The sequence below is a fragment of the Hemiscyllium ocellatum genome, chromosome 5, assembly GCF_020745735.1.
Source record: "Hemiscyllium ocellatum isolate sHemOce1 chromosome 5, sHemOce1.pat.X.cur, whole genome shotgun sequence".
Lineage (NCBI taxonomy): Eukaryota > Metazoa > Chordata > Chondrichthyes > Orectolobiformes > Hemiscylliidae > Hemiscyllium > Hemiscyllium ocellatum.
This window is the reverse complement of record NC_083405.1, coordinates 94,342,474-94,354,645: the sequence shown is the minus strand read 5'-3', so window position 1 is coordinate 94,354,645 and position 12,172 is coordinate 94,342,474. Positions and strand designations below refer to the sequence as shown.

General features: G+C 40.9%; 1 protein-coding gene across 1 annotated transcript in view; it reads right to left on the bottom strand.

Annotated features, from left to right (window-relative positions):
* armc3 (armadillo repeat containing 3) overlaps positions 1–12,172 on the bottom strand; it is a 184,186-nt gene that overhangs the window by 33,627 nt on the left and 138,387 nt on the right. The window contains exons 15-16 of the mRNA XM_060825711.1: positions 9,192–9,246; positions 2,556–2,583 (exon numbers count right to left, since the gene is read on the bottom strand). Coding sequence (XP_060681694.1) covers positions 2,556–2,583; positions 9,192–9,246 — 83 coding nt within the window. The remainder of the gene's footprint in view (positions 1–2,555; positions 2,584–9,191; positions 9,247–12,172) is intronic.

The window sequence follows — 12,172 nt, the reverse complement described above, 5'->3', positions numbered from 1 at the left end:
GCCTAATGGTATTTTTCAACACTGTAGGGATTCTGTGAAATTGAGACATAGAGCACAAAGCAAGGAAGTATTGATAAACCTGAAATCAACCTCCGTTGGAGTATTGCATCTAGTTTTGGCATCACACCTTATAAAGAATCTGATAGCATTAGAGATTTCTGAGAATAGGTCCAGGGTTGTGAAACATAAGTTGCATTCATATATTAGAGAAGCTGGGGCTATTCTCCTCAGAAAAAGTTGAGAGGAGACTTGGCAGATAAGTTCAAACTCATGAGAGACCTGGACAGACCAGGTGGAAATAATTGAGAAATAGAAATCACCAATTAAAGTTGCTTTTCAAAGGAAGCAATTGCAATACAAGAAATGTTTTTATGCAGAGAGTGTTTATGATATGGAATGCAATGCCTGGGAGTGTTGTGAAGCAGATTCAATTTTGGCTTTCAAAAGAGAGAAGGGAAGATAAGTAGAACCATTGGCAAACAAGGACTAGCTTAACTACCCTTGCAGAGATCAGGCACAGATACTACAGGCAAATGGCCTCCTTCTATATATAATCATTCCATGATCTCTGAAGTATTAGAGGATATCCTATTCTAGTGTATATCATTAAAATTTTGATAGTCTGAGTTTTAGTCCTGTGCTAGTAGTGGGGACAAAAATCTTTCAGTTGATCGTCAGCACAATATTTCTCTAAAAAAGAAGTTAGTTTTCGGACAAATGAGGACCCACTTCATTTGAATGACTATTTTGACCTGTGCATATTACAATGGTCACACTCACATCATATTGACTGGATGGACACAATTTTAAGATAAAAGAACTAACATGGCACATAGACAATTAATCTTCACCCAAGATGGACACCAAAGGATGAGACTCCTCATTTGACTAGATATACCAAGACAAAAACATCTATGAATTCATACATCTGTTTTTATCTGTAAACTTATCTAAATCTCATTGTGTTTCCAAGTTTATAACTTGTGCAGTGCAGAAACTAGTTTATTAAAACTGATGCGAATAAACTATTCATTTCCCTGTTGCACAGCTATGGATTCTAACTTCTGGATTTAGAAGAATTTATCATAAAACTAAAATTGTTTTTGTACAATGAATCTTATTACCTCTAGAATCAGAGGAAACCAGCAATCTGGAAACCAACAGGACAAATGTAGCAATTACTCCAGCTAAAAGAACAGAACTCTGTCTAATAACCTGTCAACTCAGGAAGTATGAGGGGTACTAGTTCAATTTCACTTTTCATTTCACCTCTTCAGAAACCCGGCCATGCTGAGATTTCCAACTAATTACTTTCTAAAAAATCATGTAAGGGAACTCATTCAGGTTTGCACTGTGTACACCTTAAGACTTCAACTGGAATGTAATAAAAAAAAGAACTGAGGGTGCTGGAAATCCAAAACAAAAAAGAAATTGCCAGAGAAATTGCTTCTGATGAAGAATCCAAAACGTTGACTCCTGCATTCTTTCCATAGATGCTGCCAGACCTGTTGAGTTTCTTGGGCAATTTCTGTTCATGTTTCAATCTGACTGTGATTTGCTTCCTGTACTCTGCATGTTCTGTTTTCTAGAAACAATCTTTGTTTCTTTGCGTATCTTTGTGCTTTACTCTTTATATTTTAAGAGTACTGCATCAAGAAAAGTTTGTAATTTATTTTGACTTAAACATATCTGAAAGCCATTTTTAGTTCATTACTGAAAATTACAACACACTAAAAAGGTAAAACACTCACTCTGAACACATGTCTTTCTGTGGATTCTCAGGAGGTCAGAAAAAAAAGGGCAAGTTATCCTATCATCTCTCTTTCTTCATCTGCAACACAACTCATTTTCTGACCTCCTTTTCAGGAGCAGGAATTCTTAGAATTCTCAAAAATCCTGATGCACTGAAAAAGAGGGCAGAAACAGTTTTCAATTCTCTGTCTTATTCCTATAGTCAGCAAAAAGGATTTTAAAATCCCTTGGATACTACTCAAGAATAATGACCTTCTTTTCTACTATGACATTGTTCATCTCCTGAGCTGTTTCAAAGAGATTGGTTATTATTTCCATCCCACAAATAATGAGGACTCCCTTTAAACTATTCTGTATCCTTCAACTATTCACCACCGTTTCCTTAAATATTCCTGCATTTCTTCTCAAATATTTACAACTTCATCATCCCTTTCTGAGACAGTATATTCTTACACTTGCTAGTCACATATTACAGAAGATTATTCTGTATATTAAAAAAAATCAAGGAGAGAATAGGGCATGCAAAGGCACTTTGATCAGTTTGAGTTTTGAAAATGGCATTAGCTGCATGGATGCAGCCAACTTCTGCTAGAAATATTAAACTGTTCAATTTTGGGAACTATTGTGATTATTGTTATGATCTGTTGTGGTGGTGGAAGTAAAGCGCAGCAGGTCAGGCAGCATCCAAGGAGCAGGAGAGTCGACATTTTGGGCATGGGCCCTTCTTCAGGAATGAGGAAAGTGTGTCCAGCAGTCTGCTGGACACACTTTCCTCATTCCTGAAGAAGGCTCATGCCTGAAACGTCGATTTTCCTGCTCCTTGGATGCTGCCTGACCTGCTGCGCTTTTCCAGCAACACATTTTCAGCTCTCATCGCCAGCATCTGCAGTCCTCACTTTCTCCCGTGGTGGAAGTAAAGCCAATACTAACTTCTGAAAAGCAACTGAGTGTATAGTTGAAAAGGAACAAAATGCTAGCCAGTGGGTAAGAAGCATGGTAAAAGGGATTAATCAAATAGCCCTTACACAGTTCTGGCACAGGCATGATGAGCTGAATGGGTTCCTCCTGAATGAAACTAAGTATGTAGAGCAGTCAGAATATAATGCCAATCAGCATTCAACATTTTTTTGACACCAGCACTGTTATTCTGGAGCTCTATGCTTACACTTAGCTTTGCATAGCTGAGGATGATGTTAAGTAGCACGAATTAGCATTTTCACAGTTTAAAGGTATGATCATCTAATTTCTTTTAACCTATTTTTCTAACAACCTGTTCAGAGATGTTCTTACACACCCCTGGAACAGTGTGACTTGAACCTGGGCCTTCCAGTCCAGGGGTAGGGATACGACCACTGCACTGCAAGAGAGCCAAGTAAAAACACACTGTCACCTGTCCCAAAATAACTCATTTGTAAGGCTTGATCATCCACAGGTCAATTGCTAGGTGATTTCTTCTGGCTGTTGCAATGCGTAATCTAGTTACTATTTTTGCTCGTTAGTCTACAAACATTATATTTAAAAAGCCAGGGTTCTTGTGGTGGAGAGGAAGTGTCCCTACCCCTCAACCAAGAGGTCCAGGTTCAAGTACCACCTACTCCAGTGTTGTGTAATAACATCACTGAACTGACTGATTAGAAAACTTCTATATCTTAAAAGCTAATTGAAAGATTTCAACTAAACTTGGCACATAGGGTATGTCTCAAAAAAACAAACTGGTTTTTGGCATCGGCTAAAATAGCTTCAAACATTCATTAACATTGTACTTTTGAATGAATTGGTTCCACATTTTAGATGTTGCAGGTTGCTTAATTTATAATATTGCAGATTGCTTTAGAATGTTGTGAATTGTCTCAGTTGCTGTGGTGAGATTTGACAGAGCTGTAAAATGTGATCTAAGTTTTCAAAACAAGTTTTTGGACATGGATTGGCTGGAAGCTGCCTCAGTTAAATGGAAGCCATTCATATAAAGATATATCTTTGCAGCTTTGAAACTACAGAGCATTAACTAAGGAGAAAATGTCTCACTGTGACAAATGCCCTTTCACCTCTTCCTCCCTCCTCAATGTTCAAAGGCCCAAACAATCCTTTCCAGTGAAGCAGCAATTTACCTGTGAAGGGCTTTTGCCCGAAACATTGATTTTTCTGCTCCATGGATGCTGCATAAATGCTGTGCTTTTCCAGCACCACACTTGTGACTCTGATCTCCAGCATCTGCAGTACTCACTTTTGTCATCTTTCAATTTAGTCTACTGTACTTGATAGGCACAATATGGTCTCCTTTACATTGGCAAATACGGACTGGATGACCGATTTATTGAATACCTCTGCTCTATCTGTAAGAGTGACTCTGATCTTTCAGTTGCTTGCCTTGCTATAAACTATCTTGCTCCCATGCTAATATTTTTGTCCTTGGGCTGCTACAGTGTTGCAACTAGGCTCAATACAAGCTGGAGGAACAGCAACCCATGTTCTGTTTAGACAAATACTGCTTTCAGGGCACAACATTGAGTTCAACAAATTCAGAGCATTATCTCTGTCCTCCATCTTAAATACAACCTGTGTCCCCCAACAATCCCGTGCCTTGTTTGTGTTTTGATGGCTTTTCTCTCAGCAGAGCAGTTCCATTTTCTCCTTTTCACACTATTCATTTACACCTACACATATCTAGCCCTCCTTTAATGCCATTAGCTTTGACTATTGCTTTGAGCACCCTCACAAACTGTTTCACTCACTCCCGCTCCCTCTTTGTCAACAGCATAGAAAACTTCATTTTCCAGCTCCTTTCAGTTCTGAAGAACTCATATCAGACTCAAATGTTAGCTCTGTTTCTCTAAGTTGGCTGTTAGTTCCATGCTGGAAAGAAGGGTCCACATAATGCACTGTGTCAAGTTGATGCTGAACCTTGCCATGATCCTTACAATGAAAGCCAGCTTTCTGGCACATAACCTAAATCACCAAGCATCTTAGGGTTAGACTCCATTTTTTTTCTGTCGTCAAGGCTATTTAAGGTATATCTAAGTCCTCTGTCATATAACTCCTATGCAAGCCTTCTAATAAACTGGCATAAAAATTATCTTTGCTGTCTGCTGTGACCACAGTGCACTTTTGTCCATGTATCATCACATACTGATCCTAAACCTCTTCTATCCTCTAAAATATATACAATATCAATATCAATATCTGGCTGGAAGCTGAGTGTGAAATCAAGTGACAATGTGTTTTCTTCACTGTGGTCTTCTTGGTCTGCTGTGTCTGGGGAGATTAAGGTCTTGGGTATCTGAAGTGAAAGTGAGGAATGAATGGGGCTGTGAAATCAAGAACTTTGAGCTTAAACTATCTTGAGCTTTTAAAGTTTAAAGTCACACAACACCAGGTTATGGTCCAACAGATTTGTTTGGAAGTATGAGCTTTTGGAGCCTACTCCTTTGTCAGGTAACTACAGCAGTACAGTTACGAGACACTGCCAAGCAGATGAGGCAACCGAACTACACCATCTACATGCACACTAAGAACAAAAAAAATGGAGAAACTTGGCATCACCATTAGCATAGCCAAGCCTCACCTGGCACCAGAGTTTAAAACAGTACCACCAAGGGGAAATCGATCGCCAACTTATTGGACCATGCCCTTCAACTGGAAGAGATTGAAGTTCTCAGCCAAGGGCTCAATTTCTGCCCCACCAAAGTGGACATCAATTCTTGTGGCAGACACGGAGGAATTCGTTAAACCAATGAGACTCTGGCAATACTTTCAAGATGTCAGCAGCAAACTCTATGAGACAACCGATGAACTGGAACAGTCATCAGAGAGATGCGTAAAGGATCGACCAAAGGAGGAGTCGGGTTAGACCCCTCTGGAGGGTCACTGCCCTGGGCTTGACATGTATGCTCAAACAATCAGGAAATGTGCAACTGCCAGATTCATCAGCCGCACTCACAAATGTAATGCATGCTCTCAAGACCAATCGCAACATTGTCATCACACCAGCAGACAAAGGAGGCGCTATTGTCATTCAGAATAGAACAGACTATAGTAAGGAAGTGCACCGACGCCAACTGAGCAATCACGAACACTACAGGCAACTACTGGCTGATCCGACCAAAGAATACACCCGTGTACTAAACAGATTGATCATTTTTTTGATTCAGTCCTTCAGAGTACCATACACACTTTCATTCACACATACTTCTCACGTAGGGGACCTCTACTGCCTTCCAAAGATTCACAAAGCCAACACACTTGGATGACCCATCATATTAGGCAATGGGACCCCATGCGAGAACCTCTCTGGCGAAATTGAGGGCATCTTGAAACCCATTGTACAGGGGACCCCCAGCTTCTGTTGCAATATCACTTATTTCTTACAGTTGAACCAAGAACATTCCTCGTCACAATGGATGTTTCGGTACTCTACACCAGCATTCCCTCATGATGACGGTATCACTGCAACAGCCTCAGTACTCAATCCAACAACTGCTAATCTCCAGGCACCATCCTACAATTCATCTACTTCATCCTCGACCACAATGCCTTCACCTTTGACAACCAGTTCTTCATCCAGACATATGGAAAAGCCATGAGACCAAATTTGCACGCCAACATGCCAACATTTTCAAGCACAAGTTTGAACAAGATTTCTTTGCTAAACAGGACCTCTGACCAACATTATACACGAGATACACTGACATCATTTTCCTCCCCTGGAGCCATGGCGAGGAGTCACTAAAACAACTGCACAGTGATATCAACAAGTTTCATCCTACCAGCAGACTTACCATGGATTACTCTTTAGAATTGTCTTGTTCTCAGACACACGCATCTCCATCAAGGACAGGCACCTCAGTCTTTCATAAGCCCATAGATAACCACACAATGCTGCATTTCTATAGTTTCCACCCAAAACACATCAAAACAGCCATCCCCTACGGACAAGCCTTACTTATACACAGGATTTGTTCAGATATGGAGGAACATGATAGACACCAGCAAGTGCTGAAGAACGCTCTCATAAGAGCAGGAAATGATGCTCAAATCATCAATTGCCAATTCTGACATTTCACAGCAAGAAACCGTAATGACCTCCTCAGGAGACAGGCACAGGATACGATTGAAAGGGTACCTTCATTGTCCAGGACTTCCTGGGAGTGGATAAACTATGCCATGTTCTTTGCAGCTTGCAACACATTATCGATGAGGATGAGCACATCGTCCAAGATCTTCCCCATGCCTCCACTTCTTGCCATTAAACAACCACCAAACCTTAAACAGATCATTACTTGCAGCAAACTATCCAGCCTTCAGAACAACATCGACCACAACACCAGACAACCCTGTCATGTCCACCACTACAAGACATGTCAAGAGTCTCGTCATGGATACTGCATGACACGCTGAGACACCACTCACCATGTGTGGGTCAGGTATTCATGCGACTTTGGCCAACATTGTCTATCTCACATGCTGCAGGCAAGGACGCTCAAGGCATGGTATATTGGCAAAACCAAATAGATGCTACAACAATGGATGAATGGACCATTGCCAGATAGGGATATTCCCTCCCAGTCAGGGAACACTTCAGCGGTCCAGGACATTTGGCTTCGGAACTTCAGGTGATCATTCTCCAAGGTAAATGAATGGGCAATTGCCAGATAGAGAGAGATGTTCCTTCCCAGCAGGGGAACACTTCAGCAGTTTCAGCTTCAGGGTAACCATCCTCCAAGGTGGGCTTTGGATATGCAATAAAGTAGAGTTGTCAAGCAGAGGCTGATAGCCAAGTTCGGTAGCCATGAGGATGGCCTCAACTTGGATCTTGGGTTTATGTCACATTACAGGTGACTCACTTCACCATACACACTCACAGATACACTCACACACGAGCAGGCACACACACACACACACACTCACACTTTCACACAGACCGTCAGACACACGTACACACACACCTACTCACAGGCATATACTCCATCACGCTCGGGTACACACTCTATCAAGCATGCACACACACATACATATATACACACTCACACATACTCTATATCACTCACTCTCTCTCACACACACATGCAGATGTACAAGTCTATGGGGTGAATTTGCATTTGCAGATATATTCAATTTTTTTCAAAAAGCACACAATCTTTAAGCAGTCAGTCCATGTGACATTTTATAAATTCTTAGTTTGGAAATAGAATCAGTCTGAACTCAAGGTTGGGATATAGACAGATTCTAATCTCCACCTTTAATATATTGTCTGAGCTGAGGTGTCACCCTTTTTTTTATATAAAGTTATCTCAGGACTGTGACTTGAAAGAAATTCTAGGGTTTACATTTTAATCACCTGAAACCTGCATCCTCATTCTAAGTGATTGAAGACTCAACAGCAATCTAGGTTTTTTTCAATTCTTTGCATCAGTTGTATGACGCTTTGATCTTTTACTATAAATTCTGTATCCTATGATCCTGTCCCACTAGCAAAAAAAAGAGCATCTACCTGACAAAGTAGCAGTGCTCCGAAAGCTAGTGCTTCCAAATAAACCTGTTGGACCATAACCTGGTGATTTTTACTATGCCCCATCCCAGTCCAACACCAGCATCTCCACATCTTGAGCTTTTCAGTCAGAAGCAGGCTAGGGATAATTGAGAAATAGGATGTGAGCAAAAGGATTTGGTTTGAAAATATGGTGGATTCAGCAATGACCCTTTCAATAATGCCCAGCACCATCTGCTCCTGGGGAGTACAACATGCTTTCTAACTTTTCAGCTGGTTCCTGTTGCTTCAGGTTGGGCACTACTTTCTGATTATAGCAAGTAGTTTCAATAACAGTTGTGCAATATGTTTGGCTGATGTTGCTGGCCTAGTTGAACAGTTGGAGCATTGTGTTCAAATTGTGGACGATAGCCTTGTTGCAAACCTCAGACCTAAGTGTTTGAGATTTGACAAAGTTTATGGAAGTTAGTTATGAGCTGTGATTGATATACAGATTGTTGGTGGGTGAGTATTGGGGTATGTGATGAATTGAGAAGTGACTATAGTGAGTGGTGCAATTGGTAGAATGCAGCATTTTAAGATGCATTCACTGACCATGACCATTTGTGCATGGTAATTAAACTCCTTGCATCAGGGGAGGCTGTGGTGTGGTGGTAATGTCACTAATGGCTAAACTTTTGGGGAGATGAAGTCAAATCATACCATGGCAAATGTTGAAATGTGAATTTAATGAAATCTGGAATTAAGACTCGTCTAATTGTGATAATGTAACCATTACCATAAAAATCCATCTGGATCACTAATGTCCTTTGGGGAAGAAGTCTATTGTCTTTGCCTTCTCTAGCATAAAAATGACTTTAGTTCCAGAAAAATGACTCAACTGCCCTGAATGAAATGAAGTTGGATAGACTGAGTTGCATCAACCTAGAGACTGGAAACAACATTGGAAACCTACTGTCCCTGCACAGTCCTCCTTTCTAACATCCAGGGCTGGTGCCAAAGTGGGGACACTAGTCAAAAAACAGCCATATTCACAGAATCATATCTTACAAACATTGTCCCAGACACCATCAATATCATTTCTGGGTATGTCCCATCCCATTGTAGGACAAAACCAGCAGAGGTAACAGTACAGCAGTATACAATCAGGAGGGTGTTATCCTCAGAATTCTCAATGTGGGAAGCTAGGGCACGGAATATAATCTGGGGGTGGGAACTCAATGTCCATTACCAAGAGTGACTTGGTAGCACCACCACTGACTGAGCTGGTCAAGTCAGGAAGTGTTACAACTATGATGGGAGGCAAAGGCGGATAGTAAAGCCCCATCGCTCCACCTGTCACATCACTGGTGTGAGTTTGTTGTTTCAATTATCAAAATGTCCAATTTCACTTTTATATATTGCTACACAGAATAATAGAAACATTGGCTAAGGTTCTTTCATGATTCAAAATAATCTGTTTATAATGAAAAAAACTTGGAGCAAGTCACAATTACTGATTAACACCTAATGATCTGAAATTAAAACAATATGCCTTTAACCTCATCCAAATACCACTCACAACATAAAAAAGTCTCTGCAGGATGATGGTTTTCTTTTATAAAAGGCAAAAAAGGGAAAAAATAATTCCCATGGACCAAAGTCTGTTAAGTGATGATAAAAGGTGACAGTTAAATTTTCTGTCAATGCAGAATTGTTGACAGCAATAGATTAATGATAAATTCTAGTTCTGCTTGGAATCAAATCAAAATACAATGGATGCCTATGATTTGAAGTGAAAACAAAGTGCTGGAGAAACTCAGCAGCTATGGCTTTTCTAAAGGACTTCTATGGTTCAGGCTTTTAGGAGTGATAATAGATTCAAGGATGTCTAATCGCTCAATGGCAAGATCTACCAAAACAGAGATACTGACACTCTAGTACTGAACTCTGAATGAAGCAGTACCAAAGTGAAGGACTGTTCATGTGTAAATGCAGGGTGACGTAGAGATGGGATATCAGCTTCTGTGCAGTTATTTCACTAGTGACAAGAGTAAACTGCAATCCTGAAGAAACTCACTAGCAACAGTCATCTTTGAGTTGGGGTAAGCATTTCTTACATCATGTCTTTGTTTGGGAAGCTTGACTTGTTTGACCTTGCCATTGAGGATTGGGCCCAGTATTGGACCAGGCAAACAACATTCCAGCAGGTGAAAAACAATGTGTAATTCTCCTGACACCCTGTGGAGTTGCTGCTTTTTCTGTCATCGCGAGCCTAACTTTCTCTGTGGCACCAGATAATGAAACCTTTCAAGGATTGAGATATACTTAAGGAATATTATGACTCCAAACCTCCTCTAATTCTAAGGTAATATCACTTTTACTTTGCAATTCGTGAAACTGGGGAATCCATATCAGGATTTTTGATTGGTTTAAGATAACTGGCACAAGCCTATGACTTTAGTTTAACATTTAATGGATGCTTAGAGACCATTTGTTATGTGGGCTTAATGATGTAACAATGCAAAATGCCTAAAAGTCAAAATTCAACTGGACTTCAAACAAGGGTGTCTAATCGCTCAATGGCAGGATCTACCAAAACACAGATACTGACACTCTAGTACTGAACTCTGAATGAAGCAGTACCAAAGTGAAGGACTGTTCATGTGTAAATGCAGGGTGACGTAGAGATGGGATATCAGCTTCTGTGCAGCTATTTCACTAGTGACAAGAGTAAACTGCAATCCTGAAGAAACTGGCTTTATCATCAGAAAATCTGGCAAGTGGAGTATGTGAGTGGCAGGATATTCCGATGGAAGTGAACACCCTCACCAGCCTAAGCTTAGGGAACACTACTTGTGTGCAGTCAATTGTACAGCCTCATACAGGACATATCTTGATAAGAGAGGCACTAGGGCAGCCCACAGCAAAACCCCTAAACCAAGCCAAGCCTTGGCCAAACAGTTAAATCTTTCTTCAGTATCCTAGCCAACAAGCCACTGTCAGTATTGTAAGTATGCAGACTCATGACAGTAAAAGAATCCTGTGAGACCTAAACTAAGGAGATAACTCTAAGGCTGATATCCAGGAGGATGTCCAGGAAATGTCTACCTTGGAAGGTCCACCTATAGCTGGTTTAGAACAGTTAAATTGCTTAGAAACACCAAAGCCAGAAACAAATTAAACTCAAGGTATATGACTGATTAAATGGTCATTCAGTTCTCTGGGTGGTCAATGTCAGTACAGCTGTATCGGTGATTGTAGAACCAGTTTCTAATAAAATTCTTTCTGGACTTCAGCCTTTAATTTTGTGCAAGACTTCAGCTAGGCTGAGAACCTATTCTGTGGAATCTTTACAGGTGAAAGGTATAACTTTGGTTCCAGTCTCTTATACAAAGCAGTTGGTTCAGTTACCAGTGATTGTGGTAAAAGGCTTGAGCCCAAGTTAGATGGGTCAAAATTATTTGCCAGAAATTCACCTGGATTTTTCAAATAGAAAATGGCTGCCTGAGTAAAGTCCTAATTAGATATCTGGAAGTCTCCCAGGAATAATGTTGAAAATGTGTTGCTGGTTAAAGCACAGCAGGTCAGGCAGCATCCAAGGAATAGGAAATTCGACGTTTCGGGCATAAGCCCTTCATCAGGAATGAGGAGAGTATGCCAGGCAGGCTAAGATAAAAGGTAGGGAGGAGGGACTTGGGGGAGGGGCGATGGAGATGTGATAGGTGGAAGGAGGTCAAGGTGAGGGTGATATGCCCGAGTGGGGTGGGGGCGGAGAGGTTAGGAAGAAGATTGCAGGTTAGGAGGGCGGTGCTGAGTTGAGGGAACCGACTGAGATAAGGTGGGGGGAGGGGAAATGAGGAAACTGGAGAAATCTGAGTTCATCCCTTGTGGTTGGAGGGTTCCCAGGCGGAAGATGAGGCGCTCTTCCTCCAACCGTCGTGTTGTTATACCATC